Source organism: Littorina saxatilis, linkage group LG13, assembly GCF_037325665.1.
Source record: "Littorina saxatilis isolate snail1 linkage group LG13, US_GU_Lsax_2.0, whole genome shotgun sequence".
Taxonomy (NCBI): Eukaryota; Metazoa; Mollusca; class Gastropoda; order Littorinimorpha; family Littorinidae; genus Littorina; species Littorina saxatilis.
This window is the reverse complement of record NC_090257.1, coordinates 29,126,574-29,146,573: the sequence shown is the minus strand read 5'-3', so window position 1 is coordinate 29,146,573 and position 20,000 is coordinate 29,126,574. Positions and strand designations below refer to the sequence as shown.

At 43.7% G+C, this 20,000-nt stretch overlaps 1 protein-coding gene across 1 annotated transcript in view; it reads right to left on the bottom strand.

Annotated features, from left to right (window-relative positions):
- The window catches only part of LOC138945854 (angiopoietin-2-like), a 39,788-nt gene that overhangs the window by 1,742 nt on the left and 18,046 nt on the right, over window positions 1–20,000 (bottom strand). The window contains exons 7-8 of the mRNA XM_070317372.1: window positions 17,360–17,456; window positions 10,554–10,721 (exon numbers count right to left, since the gene is read on the bottom strand). Of these exons, the coding sequence (XP_070173473.1) occupies window positions 10,554–10,721; window positions 17,360–17,456 (265 nt within the window). The remainder of the gene's footprint in view (window positions 1–10,553; window positions 10,722–17,359; window positions 17,457–20,000) is intronic.

Genomic DNA, 20,000 nt, shown 5'->3' with positions numbered 1-20,000 from the left:
ACATTTCGAAGAACAATCACAAGGTTTGGCTCACAATCCAAAAAAGTGTGAGCATTCTGCCATTGACTGTGCGGATAATTACATTTATTTTCGGTTTACCGCAGCAAGCCGAACACAGTGTTGGGGGGAGAGCATCACCGTGTTTGGCCGACTTCCGGTGAGACGACCCGCAGTCGACCGACTGAAATTTTGTTCGTGAAACCCGATAACGTCGGATTACTGTGGTTCTCTCGGACAACTGCAGTTGGTCGACTGTGTTTCTGGCTTATGAAACTGGCCCCTGGTCCCGGCCGTGCTCAGTCAACGAAATAGAACACATACAATTAACTTACGTCATCATCAAGTACGTAAAGTACAATTTGTGTCGTAAAGTACTCAGAAAGAAGCACACCACGCGCTGGTCGAGACTACATAAGATTTGAGACGCCAAGACATGAAAAGATAACTCTCTTTTCCGCCATAGTGCCTTCCCTTGGACTGCGACGAAGTCTAGTTCCGGTAGCTTCGCGAAGTGAGCTACGCGTAGTCGACTTCGTCCAATTAAGGACAGGCTTCACCCGCGGACAACCGCAGTCGACCGACTGTACAGTAATCCGAATGGCCAAGTCGAAGGCTAAATTTAGCAACATTACCACTTCCGTTTGCTCATTCGCACGTGGAAATGGCCGATTTCGAAGAAAAAACTAGTCTCGGCCCGCTCAAAATAACAATGACCGAGACTTTCAGTAATTCCTTTGCGTGACGTCTAACCCTCTTACGCCATAATGCGACGTCTTCAAATGTTAAAGGTTCTACCACAGACATACATATATATATATATATATACGTATACATACATACATACATGCATACGCACGCACGCACGCACGCACGCACAGACAGACAAAAGTTAGCATCGCATAGGCTACACTTACGTGAGCCAAAAACAAGAAAGCGTACTGTCAAAGTACAGGGGTTATCTTCCTGTTTCACCACAGGTCATGTGGTTTGGGGTACTATTACACCCAACAGTCTTTTGCATACAAAAAGGTGAGCTGATTCAATATTTTCAGGCATTATCAGTCCCCATATCTCTGAGACGTACAATTAATAACATTGGATTAATTTGGGCGTCAAAAGGTTCGAAAAATAAAGCAGTATCAAAACTCCCAAGACAGGGCCGGACTACCGGGGGGGTTATGGGGGTTGCGCAACCCCCCCCCCCCCCCCTAGCCTAAACATGTACCTCATAGAGAATACTACATGGCTTGCTGTGTCGTACCAGATTTACACGAGTTGTTTTTTTAAATAGTGAACTGCGAGCGAAAGCGAGCTGTTCACTATTTGAAAAAGCAACGAGTGTAAATCTGGTACGACACAGCAAGCCATGTAGTATTCTGTTTATCCTACATTATATACTTCTGTGCCAGATCTAACTAAAAGTCACCGACAGCGCTATTGCCTTTGGATCAACCCGCTTTAGAACTTCAAACCACTTTACTCAATTTGACATTCATTCCTCCGCCATGACACACACTCTCAAACTAGGACAAAGTAGTTCGCCTTTGTTAACACTGTTAAGTTTAATATTGAACATTGATTAAATAAATTCGAACAACGAAATGATGGTCACTTCAAAATATACCAGATAAAAAGAAAAGCAGTGGCCACAGGATAAAAGAAACCAAAAGGAACAACAACAGCAAAGCATATCCTTCCGCGACAGGATGACAGTCAAGTCGGAGCCAGGCGAGTCGACAGCTTTCAGATGGTCACTTCTCGGTTTGGTGACTGCACAAATATTGGTTGATGTTGATGGTACCAACGTGCACAGGCCTTGCAAACAGTGTTGTTAGCGTTTGCTGGGATGTGATTGTGGCAGTGGCATTGGAGACGGCTGGAGTTGAAGTGGCCGTGCGAATCCAATGTGTCGTCTGCCGACACTGGCGACAGCTCCGAGACCGGTGCAGTGCCGTTTAGCATCAGACTGAAGCCACGGTGTTCCTCTTGGGAAATGCTGCTTAACGTTGTTGTGCCCAGATAGCTGCATTATTTTGGTCGGAGGAACGTTATTCTCGGAAAGTTTCTGCACTAGGAACTGGCGTGCAGAGTGGTTGGTGTAGATCTACCTCGGGTTGATGATCCCAGCTTTTCTTCACATGTCGCCCTGGCATGTTTTGGATTGTCTTTTGCAAAATTGGAGATATTCTCTGCCATTACTGTCTTCATGCAAGGACACGTCTCCTCACTGCATGTGCCTGTGAGGTGTCACGCTGCGCAGACCAAAGTTGACTGTGTTTTGCCACCACAGAGTATTCAGGATTACTTCTGGATCTGCGACTCCGAGCTGTTTTGTCTGCCACAGCTTGTCAACATCTTCATCTTTCAGCGGTTGAGCCCTGTTAGGTAAGTTGCCACAACCTTCCTGTTTAACAATCTTCTGCTTTGTCTTCACGACTTCTCTCAGTTACAAACTTCAAATTCGGGGCCGTCTATAACGGGTGCACAGTACTTTTTAGACTTCAACTGTCGATGGATGCTGCTGAGAAGGCCCCTCAGCGTGGGGATGGTTCATACTCTTTGCCATCCGGTTTTTTCAAACTCATGAAAAAAGAGCAGAGAATTTTGCATAATTTTTGTGGTTGGATGGTGCTAATGTTTCTTTTGTCCCCGTGTTTCGCCATAAACGTCGATAGGCGACGTATATCGTAAACCGTTTTTCGGAGAGTGTTCTTGTTCTTGTATGTCTGAACGAATGAGTCTATTGGAGAAAAATCATAAATCATGGATGACTCACTTTTTTCTTCATCGACTTCGTCATTCGCGTCATCACCAAACATGTCTTCGAACAGCTCATCACTCAAAAATTCTTTCAGTGTTGACAAATCGGTTTCGTGGCAGTTGCCATTTTGTTGCAAAAGTAGTTCTTCATGAATATGTAATTACTAATTTACATAGCATGACCTTCCGGTTGACCTCATTTACATGATATACACACGTGTGATTTGAACGATTTTTATCTCACGGGTATCTCTCTCACGTATGTAGGATAAACTTATTTAACACTTTTTATCCTACATACGTGAGAGAGATACCCGTGAGATAAAAATCGTTCAAATCACACGTGTGTATATCATGTAAATGAGGTCAACCGGAAGGTCATGCTATGTAAATTAGTAATTACATATGTATATTCATGAAGAACTACTTTTGCAACAAAATGGCAACTGCCACGAAACCGATTTGTCAACACTGAAATAATTTTTGAGTGATGAGCTGTTCGAAGACATGTTTGGCGATGACGCGAATGACGAAGTCGATGAAGAAAAAAGCGAGTCATCCATGATTTATGATTTTTCTCCAATAGACTCATTTGTTCAGACAAACAAGAACAAGAACACTCTCCGAAAAACGGTTTACGATATACGTCGCCTATCGACGTTTATGGCGAAACACGGGGACAAAAGAAACATTAGCACCATCCAACCACAAAAATTATGCAAAATTCTCTGCTCTCTTTTCATGAGTTTGAAAAAACCGGATGGCAAAGAGTATGAACCATCCCCACGCTGAGGGGCCTTCTCAGCAGCATCCATCGACAGTTGAAGTCTAAAAAGTACTGTGCACCCGTTATAGACGGCCCCGAATTTGCACTTGTAACAGAGAGAAGTCGTGAAGACAAAGCAGAAGATTGTTAAACAGGAAGGTTGTGGCAACTTACCTAACAGGGCTCAACCGCTGAAAGATGAAGATGTTGACAAGCTGTGGCAGACAAAACAGCTCGGAGTCGCAGATCTAGAAGTAATCCTGAATACTCTGTGGTGGCAAAACACGGTCAACTTTGGTCTGCGCAGCGTGACACCTCACAGGCACATGCAGTGGGGAGACGTGTCCTTGCATGAAGACAGTAATGGCAGAGAATATCTCCAATTTTGCGAAAGACAATCCACAACCAAAGCCAGGGCGACATGTGAAGAAAAGCTGGGATCATCAACCCGAGGTAGATCTACACCAACCACTCTGCACGCCAGTTCCTTGTGCAGAAACTTTCCGAGAATAACGTTCCTCCGACCAAAATAATGCAGCTATCTGGGCACAACAACGTTAAGCAGCATTTCCCAAGAGGAACACCGTGGCTTCAGTCTGATGCTAAACGGCACTGCACCGGTCTCGGAGCTGTCGCCAGTGTCGGCAGACGACACATTGGATTCGCACGGCCACTTCAACTCCAGCCGTCTCCACTGCCACTGCCACAATCACATCCCAGCAAACGCTAACAACACTGTTTGCAAGGCCTGTGCACGTTGGTACCATCAACATCAACCAATATTTGTGCAGTCACCAAACCGAGAAGTGACCATCTGAAAGCTGTCGACTCGCCTGGCTCCGACTTGACTGTCATCCTATCGCGGAAGGATATGCTTTGCTGTTGTTGTTCCTTTTGGTTTCTTTTATCCTGTGGCCACTGCTTTTCTTTTTATCTGGTATATTTTGAAGTGACCATCATTTCGTTGTTCGAATTTATTTAATCAATGTTCAATATTAAACTTAACAGTGTTAACAAAGGCGAACTACTTTGTCCTAGTTTGAGAGTGTGTGTCATGGCGGAGGAATGAATGTCAAATTGAGTAAAGTGGTTTGAAGTTCTAAAGCGGGTTGATCCAAAGGCAATAGCGCTGTCGGTGACTTTTAGTTAGATCTGGCACAGAAGTATATAATGTAGGATAAACAGAATACTACATGGCTTGCTGTGTCGTACCAGATTTACACTCGTTGCTTTTTCAAATAGTGAACAGCTCGCTTTCGCTCGCAGTTCACTATTTAAAAAAACAACTCGTGTAAATCTGGTACGACACAGCAAGCCATGTAGTATTCTCTATTTCTATTATTGTTTATTTTATGCCGTTTCATGCAAGGAGCGACCATTTTCCTATCTCAGCATATGACCTACCCATCAGCTTCAGGGGGCTTCGCCCCCTGACCCCCACAAGGGGCTCTGCCCCATGACCCCGCCAGGGGGGACATCCCCCTGGACCACCACTGGCAAACCCCCCCTCCTCTTAGCCTAGTCCGGCCCTGCAAGAGTGAGTGAGAGAGAGAGAGAGAGAGAGACAGACAGAGAGACAGACAGACAGACAGACAGACAGAGAGGTTAGATAGAGAGAATGGGGATCAGAGAGATGAAGAAAGAAAGTTCAATAGAAAAATAGATCGATATATAGATCGATAAATAGATCGATAGATAGATAAAGAGATCGATAGATGGATAGATAGATAGATAGATAGAATAGATAGACACAGAATCACCAACGCCACCCACACCTACCCATCCTCAATCCGCACGACTAACACACACACACACACACACACACACACACACACACACACACACGTTTAAGATATCTACGGATGCATCTTCCTACGGTATGGGAGGAGTACTTCTGCAGAAAAAAGGGAAGGACTGGAAGCCAGTGTTTTATGCTTCAAGATCAATGACCAGCACAGAACAGAGATAGAGAAGGAAGCTCTCGCCATAACCTGGTGCTGTGAAAAGTTTGCTGATTTCTTGGTAGGACTACCAAATTTCGTGATAGAAACTGATCACAAACCCCTCCATGTCATAATGAAGACAAACCGTTTGGATGAGCTCACATCTCGACTCCAAAGATTCCGCATGCGAACTATGCGCTCAAGTTCTCCTACGACATCATCTATACACCGGGAAAGAACTTGGTGACAGCGGACGCACTGTCTCGGGCTCATGGTGGTGTTCCTGCTGAACAGGATCGCCTGATGGAGAACGAGACAATTATGTTCGTTCAGTCTGTCATCGAGACTATCCCTGCTTCGGACAAACGGATGACAGAGATAAGAAACAAGCAAACTACGGACAATATCTGCAGCAAGGTGATAAAATTACTGCAAGATGGACCACTGGCCAGAAACAGCTAGAACAGACGGAGAACTGAAAGCTTACTGGGCAGCTCGCAATGATCTGACAGTCCAGCAGGGATTGCTACTGTTTCAGAGCAGGATCGTCATTCCACAAGAACTGCAAGACGACATCCTCGAGAAACTCCACCAAGGACATCTGGGAATTATCAAGTGTAGAGCTCTGGCAAGAAACAGCGTATGGTGGCCAGGTTTGTCGAAGCAGTTGAAAACAAGGTCAAAAACTGTTCAGTTTGTGAGAAAGAGAGAGTGCTGCATCCAGAACCTTTGCGAGTCACCAAGACACCAGACTACCCATGGCAACGTGTCGGTACAGACATGTTCGTACTGAATGGTCAGCAGTACCTTACAGTAGTTGATTACTACTCACGCTGGGTAGAGATAGCTCACCTGAAACAGACGACATCACCTGCAGTCATAGAAAATCTCAAGTCCATCTTTGCTCGCCAAGGTATACCTGAAGTGGTAGTCTCAGACAACGGCCCGCAATATGACTCGAGAGATTTCATCAAGTTTGCAGAATCCTATGGCTTCACTCACATCACAAGCAGTCCGCATCACCCTCAAAGCAACGGTGAGGCAGAACGTGCAGTGCAAACAGTGAAGAATCTGCTGAAGAAAGCCAAAGACCCCTACATTGCTCTTCTTAATTATCGAGCAACACCACTGCAACAGGGAGAAAGCCCAGCAGAGCTCCTGATGGGAAGAAAGCTGAGGACTAAAATCCCCACACATCCGTCCAGCTACGTTCCTCGCCGGCCAGACCGAAGCCAGTTTCGTGAGAGGGACGCCCGCCTCAAGGCGCAGCAGAAAGACAACTATGACAAGCGTCACCGCGCCAGAGCTACTGTCTCCCCTACCACCAGGACGGCGGGTGTGGATGAGAACTCCGGGAACCAACCAGGCTGTAGTGACGGCTACACCATCTCCATCATCACCTCGTTCGTACCCAGTCCAAACGAACGCCGGTACCAACACCAGGAGAAACCGACGTCAACTCCGCCGCCGCTCAAACCAGCCACAACCTGAAGGTGGAATCCCCAGGTCCACGTCAACACTTCCTTGGTCTGCACCACATATGGCTGTACAGCAGTCTGAGGAGTCCAGCTTCAGCGATACCAGACAGCAGACATGTGACATTCCAAACGCTGCTGCTAAATAAGGCAGTATTACAATACTTCTAGTCAAATGGTTTTGATTATAATGATGTTCGGTTTAACATTTTGTTTGTGAAGTAAGCAATATTTCAGTAATGCAGTATTATTCTACTTCTAGTCACATGTTAAAATCTTTGGAAACCCAGAAAGGGGGATGTAGTGTTAGTCTGTATATTCTAGTAATAAGACACCTTATATAGAACTTTCTGGTATTCGGACTTCCTGTACTTGGGTACCACTTTGAATACACCATGTACTCCACCTTGCTGACTCTTGTGTGTCTGAATGAATGTTTCCCTGTCACTCACAGTCACACATTAACCACTCGCAACCATCTAACACCAAATGTCACTCACAGTCACACATTAACCACTCACAACCATCTAACACCACATGTCACTCACAGTCACACAACCACTCACAACCATCTGACACCACATGTCACTCACAGTCACACATTAACCACTCACAACCATCTAACACCACATGTCACTCACAGTCACACATTAACCACTCGCAACCATCTAACACCACATGTCACTCACAGTCACACAACCATGCACTCGCAACCATCTAACACCACATGTCACTCACAGTCATACAACCACTCGCAACCATCTAACACCACATGTCACTCACAGTCACACAACCACTCGCAACCATCTAACACCACATGTCACTCACAGTCACACAACCACTCGCAACCATCTGACACCACATGTCACTCACAGTCATACAACCACTCGCAACCATCTAACACCACATGTCACTCACAGTCACACAACCACTCGCAACCATCTAACACCACATGTCACTCACAGTCACACAACCACTCGCAACCATCTAACACCACATGTCACACAACCACTCGCAACCATCTAACACCACATGTCACTCACAGTCACACAACCACTCGCAACCATCTAACACCACATGTCACTCACAGTCATACAACCACTCGCAACCATCTAACACCACATGTCACTCACAGTCATACAACCACTCGCAACCATCTAACACCACATGTCACTCAGTCATACAACCACTCGCAACCAAGTCTAACACCACATGTCACTCACAGTCATACAACCACTCGCAACCATCTAACACCACATGTCACTCACAGTCATACAACCACTCGCAACCATCTAACACCACATGTCACTCACAGTCACACAACCACTCGCAACCATCTAACACCACATGTCACTCACAGTCATACAACCACTCGCAACAATCTAACACCACATGTCACTCACAGTCACACAACCACTCGCAACCATCTAACACCACATGTCACTCACAGTCATACAACCACTCGCAACCATCTAACACCACATGTCACTCACAGTCACACAACCACTCGCAACCATCTAACACCACATGTCACTCACAGTCACACAACCACTCGCAACCATCTGACACCACATGTCACTCACAGTCACACAAACACTCGCAACCATCTGACACCACATGTCACTCACAGTCACACAACCACTCGCAACCATCTAACACCACATGTCACTCACAGTCACACAACCACTCGCAACCATCTAACACCACATGTCACTCACAGTCACACAACCACTCGCAACCATCTAACACCACATGTCACTCACAGTCATACAACCACTCGCAACCATCTAACACCACATGTCACTCACAGTCACACAACCACTCGCAACTATCTAACACCACACGTCACTCACAGTCACACAACCACTCGCAACCATCTAACACCACATGTCACTCACAGTCACACAAACACTCGCAACCATCTAACACCACATGTCACTCACAGTCTCACAAACACTCGCAACCATCTGACACCACATGTCACTCACAGTCACACAACCACTCGCAACCACCTAACACCACATGTCACTCACAGTCACACAACCACTCGCAACAATCTAACACCACATGTCACTCACAGTCACACAACCACTCGCAACCATCTGACACCGCATGTCACTCACAACCACTCGCAACCATCTGACACCACATGTCACTCACAGTCACACAACCACTCGCAACCATCTAACACCACAATCATAATCGACAGTCTACCTCGATGAACGAAAATGGTCGCTCTTTCTGAGATGTTCTACATCTGGGGTTGTTATCCGCTCTTCAGGTTTCGCAACAGAAGCCGTTTGAACAGTTAAAGGCATAGAAAGCTGATGAATATACACGCTAATTGCTTTACCCAGAGCTGGAGACAGACTAAATTAAGTTCCCTGCAAAATATTGTGGTCTAGGAGCCCTTAAATGTTGAGATATTTGAATTTTTATTTTGATCTAGATGGTCCTATTTATAGATTTGGCAACACATGTAACGTTGATGCAAGGGAGCTAACACCGCGGCTTTGTTGACATCCTCACTTTTTCAGAGGCTAGAACAAGCTGTAATGCATGTATTATGGTCCGCGCATGGTGACATATCGTCATTATATGGTCTTATGGTGCGTTTGACATCGATTGTGGGCAAACTACACTTTGTAAACACGGGAGTGCGTTAGTATGCCTTTAAGAAACATTCCTTTGGTTTCTCCAAAACACTGTTTCGTGATTGAGATTTCTCACCTGTGCGGTAAGTTGTTTCCATCTACCTGTAAGCTTTTTGCTTTTCATGTTCATAAAGCCATACGCATGCAGCCAAAACCCTGACGGAGGACAGCTACATTTCTGGGACTAAAATCTAATCTCGTGAACTGTCAACATGTGACATTATGTAACGCTCCGTTGTTTGGTTGAAATGAAGCGAAGTTTCGCGCGACGCTCCAAATTTCAGTTTATAGCTCGAGTATGAATCACATTTGGCACTTCTCTGTATCAATGAAAACTTGTGTAAGGTAAACTGGAACAAGGTATCAGACATATTTACACGTTACATGAAGAGAGAGAGAGAGAGAGAGAGAGAGAGAGAGAGAGAGAGAGAGAGAGAGAGAGAGAGAGAGAGAGAGAGAGAGAGAGAGAGAGAGAGAGAGAGAGAGAGAGAGAGAATTGAATTGAATTGAATTGAACTTTATTTAACAAGGATTAAGATTTAAGGCTACGCCTTTTCTTACAATCTGTCCTTGGGACGCACAGACACACAATGATAAAATTGAAAAATTAAAAATTAAAAAGTTAAAAAGATTAGAGAGAGAGAGAGAGAGAGAGAGAGAGAGAGAGAGAGAGAGAGAGAGAGAGAGAGAGAGAGAGAGAGAGATATCTGACATAGCAAGACAAACAGACACAGACACAGACACAGACACACACACACACACACACACACACACACACATACACACATACACACATACACACACAGAATGACCCAGGGAGACACACAAACAGACAGACAAGACAAACAAAGACATTAAAGAGACGGATAGAAAGAGATTGAGGGTCACACATACTGTTAGCTTCTCAAATGCACCGTGTTTTGTGTATTGAGTCGTCTCATTGCCAGGCACGTACCAGCGTTTCCTCCAGTGAAGCTGTCAAAGTGCAAAGTAAAGTTGTGAGATTCGTCGTCCACGTAAAAGCCGCTGTATGTCGCTTTCCCTTTGGTTCCGTCCCACATGCGCAAGTCGACACGCAACTCGTACCTCTGTGAGGTGGTCAGCTTGTGCAGCTTGTCCAGTCCTGCACCGGGAACACACACACACACACACACACACGCATTGTACAATAGTTCCTATAAAGACACATCATCACAACGAACGTTAACCAGGGATTAATACCTCTTTCAAACTAGGTCCTGTGATTGTAGTTGATTGGACGGATACCCCATTCAGTAAGGCCTGTCTTACACTGTGCCGAATATCCTTGCGAATATGAACATGTTGTATTCGGCAAAAAAAGAGACGAATGGACAGGAAAAATTATTGAAAATTCGAAGCCTTACCGATCATTGCGAATGCATACAAATCCATATACGAATGTCTTGCGGATGTATTACGAACGTTGCGAGTGGCCTTGCGAGTGTTGCGAGTGCTTGCAAACATTTTACGAATAAAGCGCTCATGCAATTCGCATTGTTCGTAATACTGCTCTTACACTGTGCCGAATTTCCCTTGCGAATAGAATTCACCAATAATTCGTTATGATCGGGACATGGTCGCAAGACATTCGTAAATGTTCTTAACCATTCGCCACCATTCGTCTCTTGTTGCGAATATTAGCAACATGCTCCTAATATTCGCAAGGAATGCCTATTCTTCATTATCCCATGACCTGCCTCTTTGTCTCTGTTAGCTGAGGAGGTGATTATTCTGAATATTCCATCACAACCATATGGATATCCCATCACAACCGAGTTTCGATCTCAACTGTCATTGGTCATTGTCTTTGATTTCAGAGTAGGCCTACAATTGAATAATTTATAGAGGTCATCTGCATATTCAGAGTTTACAGATGGACTACTTTTTTCAACATACGACTGAAATATTTTGTGGTGTCAAAGTCAATATCACGTATAGGTACAGGCCTACATGTGTCAATATTGAAAAAATAATGAATACTTCATACGATACGCACATTCTGCATGGATTTAAAGAGCGGAGTCGAGATATTTCGCTGGCTGAAGCGACTGCATGGTCAAAGGCATGTTCAACGAGTATCGCGAGTGGGATCAATGGACGATACTCCCTAATTTTTACACAGACAGCCATCTACACAGAACCGTGAGAGAGAAAGAGAGAGAAAGAGAAAGGAACCGTGAAAGAGAGAGAGACAGAGAGAGACAGAGAGAGACAGAGAGAGACAGAGAGAGAGAGAGACAGAGAGAGAGCAATCAAAACACAACCCAGTCACCTGGTAGTTCGAAAACTCATCTGAAACTGATATAACTCTGGAAAAGTTGTCGTAGCTGGGAACCCGTTGAAATCCATTCCAACGCCAAAAATATTATCAGAAGACTCACCATGAAGTCAAATCAAACGTTAGGTTTTCTAAGTTGGTTATTTGCTTTGGCTTTAAAGGCAGAGTAAGCCTCCCGTAAACCATCACAGATACGGTCAGGCTTTTACACACAGTACAAACACCCTTTCATTTAAACACTCACCAATTGAGAACATCCTAGGTGCCCTCCGTAAAGAGCGAACAATTTTCAAAGAATTTATTTTTGCGTGGTTTATCTTACCCCTGAGCCATCGTGAACCCGTGTGATCCAGTTTTCCCTTTTCACAATGCAGTCGTCATAGTTAGTCATTTGAATGCGACTCGACGTTAGCTTATCTACAATAGCACGTTTTTTTATGCACGAAACAACGGCTGTGGTTCACAAGAACTCTAGCGATGGCTTTTGACTGTTGAGAGGAACGGCGATTTGCACTGATAAACCGGCCGTCGTCTGCTACGACCCTTGCGTGACCCTGCTTCCGGGCTTTTCTTTTTTTTTTTTTTAACTTTCACAACTTCGAATTGTTCTGATCTTGTCTTGATGAAAAACGAATTCTTTTATGATTAAAGAATGTTTGTGTAACAAGCTGTCAATTTATTATTTAGATTTTAAAAGTTAGGTCTAGCGCAAAAACGAGGCGCCGTTGTTGTTAACGGAACAAGTCTACGAAAATAAATTCTTGGAAAATGTCTCACGCTCGACAGAAAGCAGCCAGGATGTTCCCGTTCGGTGAGCGTTCAAATGGAAGTATGCTTGTACTGTATTTAGACGCTCGGGGAGCTCTGTGATGGTTTACGGGAGGCTTACTGTGCCTTTAAGTGTATTGCTTCGATTGATAGCTGAATCTGCTTGCAACCGTGCTGTTCAAGACTGTTCGAACTGTCGTCTGCTAGACGGGCTTGTGTGAATCCGAGTCGAGTCAACACTGCGGGGTTCAGCGACAAATGAGGGAGTGGCATCAAAAGGAAAAGAAGAAGACCAAAAGAAGTTGGAGATACAGTTAAGATATGTGGGGAAGAGAAGAGGATGTGAGGTGTTAGATGTATCCAACCTTAGGTGTTCAAACTCAAGACCGGGACAAAGTAGAAAGCGATGTACCGCGACCGACTCTCAGTGCCGACATACAACTTCCAAGCTTTATTGCTTAACGTCTACAACAGGCGAAGTATTGAAGCTTTGGCTCACCTAAACCCGACGACTGAATATGTAAGTGATCCACGTGTGAAAACCAAAGCAGAACAGCGCGATGACAGCCAACATTTCTATCCCCGACTGACAAACAGTAACACTGCATGCAAACTGACTTGGGTCAACGATCAAACCAGCACGGCCCGAACTGAATTTGTTGCGCTGCCATTATCGTGCGCAATTCTGGTAAACATATAAACCCGGTATGCCGAATTGAGTATAACGAAAGCTGATGTCAAATATACACAGGGATATTTTTAAATGACTTTCAAAATGTAAAAGCAGATAGCAGACCTTTTTATAAGCAATATGAATGACTGAATGTCCACATACAAGTCGAATGACGCCGTCCATTATGCTGACAAATGGGAACTAGCTTTGCGCATGAATTCATTGACATGAATTTCGACTGCGGAGGCTTTTGGCAAGCTGAAAACAGGCACGGGCAGGTTTTAGTGGAAAAAGTAAGTGTTTTTAATGAAAACGTCGGAGTAATACTAATGGGATAAATAGCTTACACACCTCGTCCTGAATATCTTGAATATTTTCCCTCGGGTCAATTTTCATGTATTACCTCGCCAAAGGCTCGGTAAATACATGATAATCGACCCTCGGAAAAATATGCAATGAAACTTGGCTTTAATAGTGACTCAATACCTGATTCTAGTGTAGAGCTGACAGGTTTTTCCATGTTCAGAGGGGACAGAACGAAGGACTCGGGGAAAAAAGAAAGGAGGAGGGGTGGGTGTGTATGTTAATCAGAAATGGTGTCACACAAACAACGTGACAGTCAAGCACACATCATGTTCACCTTGCGTTGAAATGCTGACTCTAGGCATGAGGCCGTATTACCTGCCACGGGAGTTTTCCCACGTGCTGACAGTCGCTGTGTATGTGCCACCCTCAGCCAACGCAACAGAAGCAGCAGAGACGATAGCACAACACGTGCATGAACTTCAGACTAGGTCACCGGACGCTTTTATTTTAGTCACAGGAGACCGTCAACCATTGTAATTTAAAGAAAGTTTTACCCAAATTTGATCAACATGTGACATGCCCTACACGTAGAGACAAAACCTTAGACCTGTGTTATTGAAATGTTTGTGGTGCCTGCAGTTCCTTTGTTTTACCACCCCTTGGCCGCTCAGACCACAACATTGTGAATCTTGTACCACGATACCGACCGCGTGTGCAGCGAGAACCGCCCCTCACTAGGACTGTATATGATTGGTCGAGCGAGTCAATGGAAACCCTTAGAGGTTGCTTTGACTGCACTGATTGGGCGGTATTTGTGGACTCGGCACGTGATGTTGATGAACTGACAGACTGTGTAACTGACTATGTTTCTTACTGTGTTGACAATGTAGTGTCAAAAAAGACAGTGAAGGTTTATAGTAATAATAAACCTTGGGTTACAAAAGACATTAAGCAGGTTCTGAATAAGAAGAAGAGGGTGTTTAAATACAAGAGCAGTGGAGATGTGAAGGAGGTTCAGAGGGAGGTTCAGAGTGTGATTAGGAAGGGGAAGAAAGAGTACAGGGGAAAGGTGGAGGGTTACTTCACAGAAAACAATATGAAGAAAGCGTGGGAGGGGTTGACCATCATGAGTGGCGATAAGGGGAAGAAGGGGGGTAGTGGAGGAAAAAACAGCGCTGTGCAGACAGATGTAAACGCTCTCAACCAGTTTTATGCACGCTTTGATAAGCATGACTTTAGCGATGAAAGGGAGACAATTAGAGAGAAATTGACTAGTGACAGTGGGCCTATGGAAGGGGAACCCCCTATCGTAGTGACAGAGGAGCAGGTGATGAGGGGGTTGAGGAAGGTGAATGCTACCAAAGCGGGGGGATCAGACGGGATGAAGCCTAGAGTACTCAAACACTGTGCAGAGCAACTTAGTTACATTCTTTCTGTTATTTTTAATTTATCTCTCAGTGTTAGTAAAGTACCAGCACTGTGGAAAACTTCATGCATTGTGCCTGTTCCAAAGGAAAAAATCTGTACAGATCATGAACGACCTGAGGCCTGTAGCACTGACTTCTGTGTGCATGAAAGTTTTTGAAAGAATTGTCCTGTTTAGGCTTAGTGACTTTGTGAAAGATTTTATTGACCCATGTCAGTTTGCTTATAGAAGAAACAGGAATGTTGATGATGCAGTGTTGTATGTTCTTAATAAGATATATTCTCATTTAGACAAGCCGGGTTCTTACATTCGTTTGATGTTTTTTGACTTCTCCAGTGCTTTTAATACCATTCAGCCACATTTAATGGCAGACAAGCTTTGTAAGATGAATGTTCCAGCTTCCACCATTCTCTGGATCATGGACTATTTGACGAAGAGGCCTCAGTTTGTGAAAATGGGAGATAACCTAGTGTCTGACACTGTGTGCACGAACACAGGCGCCCCACAGGGCACAGTTCTCTCTCCTTTTCTTTTTTCTTTGTATACAGCTGATTTTAGTACTTCTGGCGACTCATGCCCCATGGCAAAGTTTGCCGATGACACTGGACTGGTTGGACTAATGACTGACGATGACGACTCTGACTACAGGCGGGAGGTAGATAAGTTTGTTGGTTGGTGTGATGATAATTATTTAGAACTTAATGTAGGCAAGACCAAGGAAATGATTATGGACAATAGGAGGAAGGAACATGTACATGGGGATATAGTGATTAAGGGGGAGGTTGTAGAGAAAGTAGAGCAGTATAAGTATTTGGGAATAATCGCTCTGACAACGGCATAATCTTTACATCCTTTTATCAGTTGTTTTTCTTTGTTGTTAGTTATATTGACTTATAGGATACAAATGTGAGAAGATAATGTGGTTAAAGTGTGATAAGGTGATAATGTGATATAATTTTTAAACAGGCAATGCATTGCTTCTATTTGTAGGCTTATTTTAGTAAGTGTGTGGGGACAATGTTTGCGTGTAACGATATGATGTGAATATGCGATGTGAATGTTACTACATGCATGGTTGATTGATTGATTAATTGATTGATTTTACAGACACACAGTCAAGCTTGTAATTTCTCTTTTAGAGATGAATAAAGATTATTGTATTGTAATCAGAACTCGGAGTGTGTAACCTATATGTATTCGCAAGCCATTCGTAATCATCGTAAAGGTATTCGTAGCGCTCGCAAGGCGTTCGCAATGATCGGTACACATTCGCAAGCACTCGCAACTATTCGTAAGACATTTGCAAGAAATGTGTATATGAACATTTTGTATTTGGCCAAAAAAAGAGACTAATGGACAGGAAAAATATTGACCATTCGAAGCCTTACGAATCCTTGCGAATGTCTTACGAATGGTTGCGACTGCTTGCGAATGTCTACTGATCATTGCAAATGCATACGAATCTATATTCGCAAGGATATTCGGCACAGTGTAAGACAGGCATAACGAATGTTTGCGAATGCCTTGCGAGCCTGACGAATACATTGCGATGATTACGAATGTTTGCAAGGATATTCGGCACAGTGTGAGACAGGCATAACAAATGGTTGCGAATGTCTTGCGAGCGTTACGAATACATTGCGATGATTACGAATGTCTTGTGAAATCTTACCAGTACGTTGCCAAAAAGTTAAGAATATGACTTCTTTGCGAATATTAGGAACATGTTGCTATGTTCAAAACAAGAGACGAATGGTGGCGAATGGTTAAGAACATTTACGAATGTCTTGCGACCATGTCCCGATCATTGTGAATTATTGGAAAATTCTATTCGCAAGGGCAATTCGGCACAGTGTAAGAGTAGCATCACCCAACCCTCGTTTATCTGATTCTTGGCATGTCATCATATTCAACATTTTGAATCATAAAGTCTGTCGGATTGATTGATCAAATTTGTCCCACTTGTTTCAACACACTCTGAAAATATCACAGGGAAAATAATATTATTAGCGAAATCTATTGTTTTGGTCATTCGGCGTCCGAAAACGCAAAGTGAAAGCAAAAATACCCTGTGACAAGACTTGAGTGACACCGAGTGCAATTCCCGCATAAATCGATGCAGGCGTTTCGGAGCCTTTTGTCATCATACCCCCCCCCCCACACACACACACACACATACACACCATACACACACACACACACACACACACAAACACACACAAACACACACACACAAACACACACACACAAACACATAAAACCACTTTTATAGATCATAAAATAACGAACCTAGCCAGAAGTTGCCCTCCAGGTCACCAAACCCATTGCGATATTCCGCCCAATCCCGGTAGAAGTCCACAGAGGCGTCCTGTCTTCTCTGGAAGACCTGCAAGCAAAGAGCGGTATTAGTAGATTGACGCTTGCGTGCATGGGGGTGTGTGTATGGGTGTGTTGCATGGGTGTGTGTGTATGGGTGTGTTGCATGGGTGTGCGTGCATGGGTGTGTGTGTATGGGTGTGTTGCATGGGTGTGTGTGTATAGGTGTGTTGCATGGATGTGCGTGCATGGGTGTGCGTGCATGGGAGTGCGTGCACGTATTTGCGAGTTCGTTAGGTGTATCCCATGAACTGTTTCTCTTTGACCCTCGTTCAACTCCTGTGTGCAAGTAAAATTGGTATTACGACAAATTTCTCACCCCAATTGAAGCATTAATTCCTGCGTCATTTCATTCACACTGCCATTTAAAGGATTTGACTTGACTATCTGAAAAACCCTTCGGATTAAACAGTCCTTTTGCATGGATCACGTGACCGCCGCGCTAGTAAAGGTACCCCCCCAAAATCGACATGAAAATAACGGAAGCGACCAAATAAAAATCGATGAAAAATCGTAGTAGACACTACATGGCAACTGTTACATGTATACGAAGGGGGAAGTCAAATCAATGATCCACCGAGATCATTATGTTTCGTTTAACTAGCTTGCGTATTTTCCGTGTTATGAAATTCCTACTGCTGCAGGTGTCAAACGTATGAGCGGTCAAAACCCAGACTTGTTGTGTTAATGATGGGGGGTACCATGACCAAAAGCGCTGTATATATATTACTTATGACTTGGTTGATTTCTTTGAAACCTTCAAGAATCGTTTGCCTTCATACCAGACGTACTTCAAATCATTTGTGGAAAAATACAGGTACTTGTTGAGATGGGACAGGGAAGAGCTGAGTCGGTAGAGGTGCTGGCTTCAAAACCAATTGTCGCTATTGGTTTGGGTTCGATCCCCACGTTCGTCGAGGGCTTTATTTGTGCAGTCAAATTTGTGCAGACTCTCTTCGGTGTCGAAAAACTCCCGTGTGCACGCACACACGCGATAAAAAACCAAGTTCACAACGAAAATCTTAGGACTTAGAAACGTGAATACACGCATGAAGGAAAAAGAAGAAAACAAAGAAACGGGTAGCGCCGTACTGTGGCAGCTCGCTTTCCCCAGTGAGAAGGCCTAAGGCAGTCTGAATTGCAATGAGCGCAACATACAGGACTATATGTGGCCATTTCTGCGAAAAGGGACACTCTTGACAAATTTATCGATTTTGAGTTTTTGATTTTATTTGACAGACTGTTATATTTAGAACGTGATGTGAAAATGTCAGACCTTGAAATTTATTTTTCACGGAGTTATGACCCTTTTTCGGAGATACCCCAAAAATGACTTAAAATGGCCAAACTTTCAAATACAAACTTTTGCCGGGAAATAGCAAGTTCAATCATCTGCCGTTATTACTTGTATGGTTTTAGGTCAAAATAATGTTTAATTCCAGAGTTATTGCCCTTTTTGTAACGTTACCCTAATTTGTACTTTTCTCGTCTTTTTACATTTAGTCAAGTTTTGACTAAATATTTTAACATCGAGGGGGAATCAAAACGAGGGTCGTGGTGTATGTGTGTGCGTGCGTGTGTGCGTGCGTGTGTGTGTGTGTGTGTGTGTAGAGCGATTCAGACTAAACTACTGGACCGATCTTTATGAAATTTGACATGAGAGTTCCTGGGTATGAAATCCCCGAACGTGTTTTTCATTTTTTTGATAAATGTCTTTGATGACGTCATATCCGGCTTTTCGTGAAAGTTGAGGCGGCACTGTCACGCCCTCATTTTTCAACCAAATTGGTTCAAATTTTGGTCAGGTAATCTTCGACGAAGCCCGGGGTTCGGTATTGCATTTCAGCTTGGTGGCTTAAAAATTAATTAATGACTTTGGTCATTAAAAATCTGAAAATTGTAAAAAAAAATAAAAATGTATAAAACGATCCAAATTTACGTTTATCTTATTCTCCATCATTTGCTGATTCCAAAAACATATAAATATGTTATATTTGGATTAAAAACAAGCTCTGAAAATTAAATATATAAAAATTATTATCAAAATTAAATTGTCGAAATCAATTTAAAAACACTTTCATCTTATTCCTTGTCGGTTCCTGATTCCAAAAACATATAGATATGATATGTTTGGATTAAAAACACGCTCAGAAAGTTAAAACAAAGAGAGGTACAGAAAAGCGTGCTATCCTTCTTAGCGCAACTACTACCCCGCTCTTCTTGTCAATTTCACTGCCTTTGCCATGAGCGGTGGCCTGACGATGCTACGAGTAAAATGGCATTGCGTTCAGTTTCATTCTGTGAGTTCGACAGCTACTTGACTAAATATTGTATTTTCGCCTTACGCGACTTGTCTATCATTCTCTCATCCCATGCAAAAGAAAACAAGTCGCGTAAGGCGAAAATACAATATTTAGTCAAGTAGCTGTCGAACTCACAGAATGAAACTGAACGCAACGCAACGCAGCAAGACCGTATACTCGTAGCATCGTCACTCCACCGCCCGTGGCAAAGGCAGTGCCCGTGGAATTGACAAGAAGAGCGGGGTATTCGT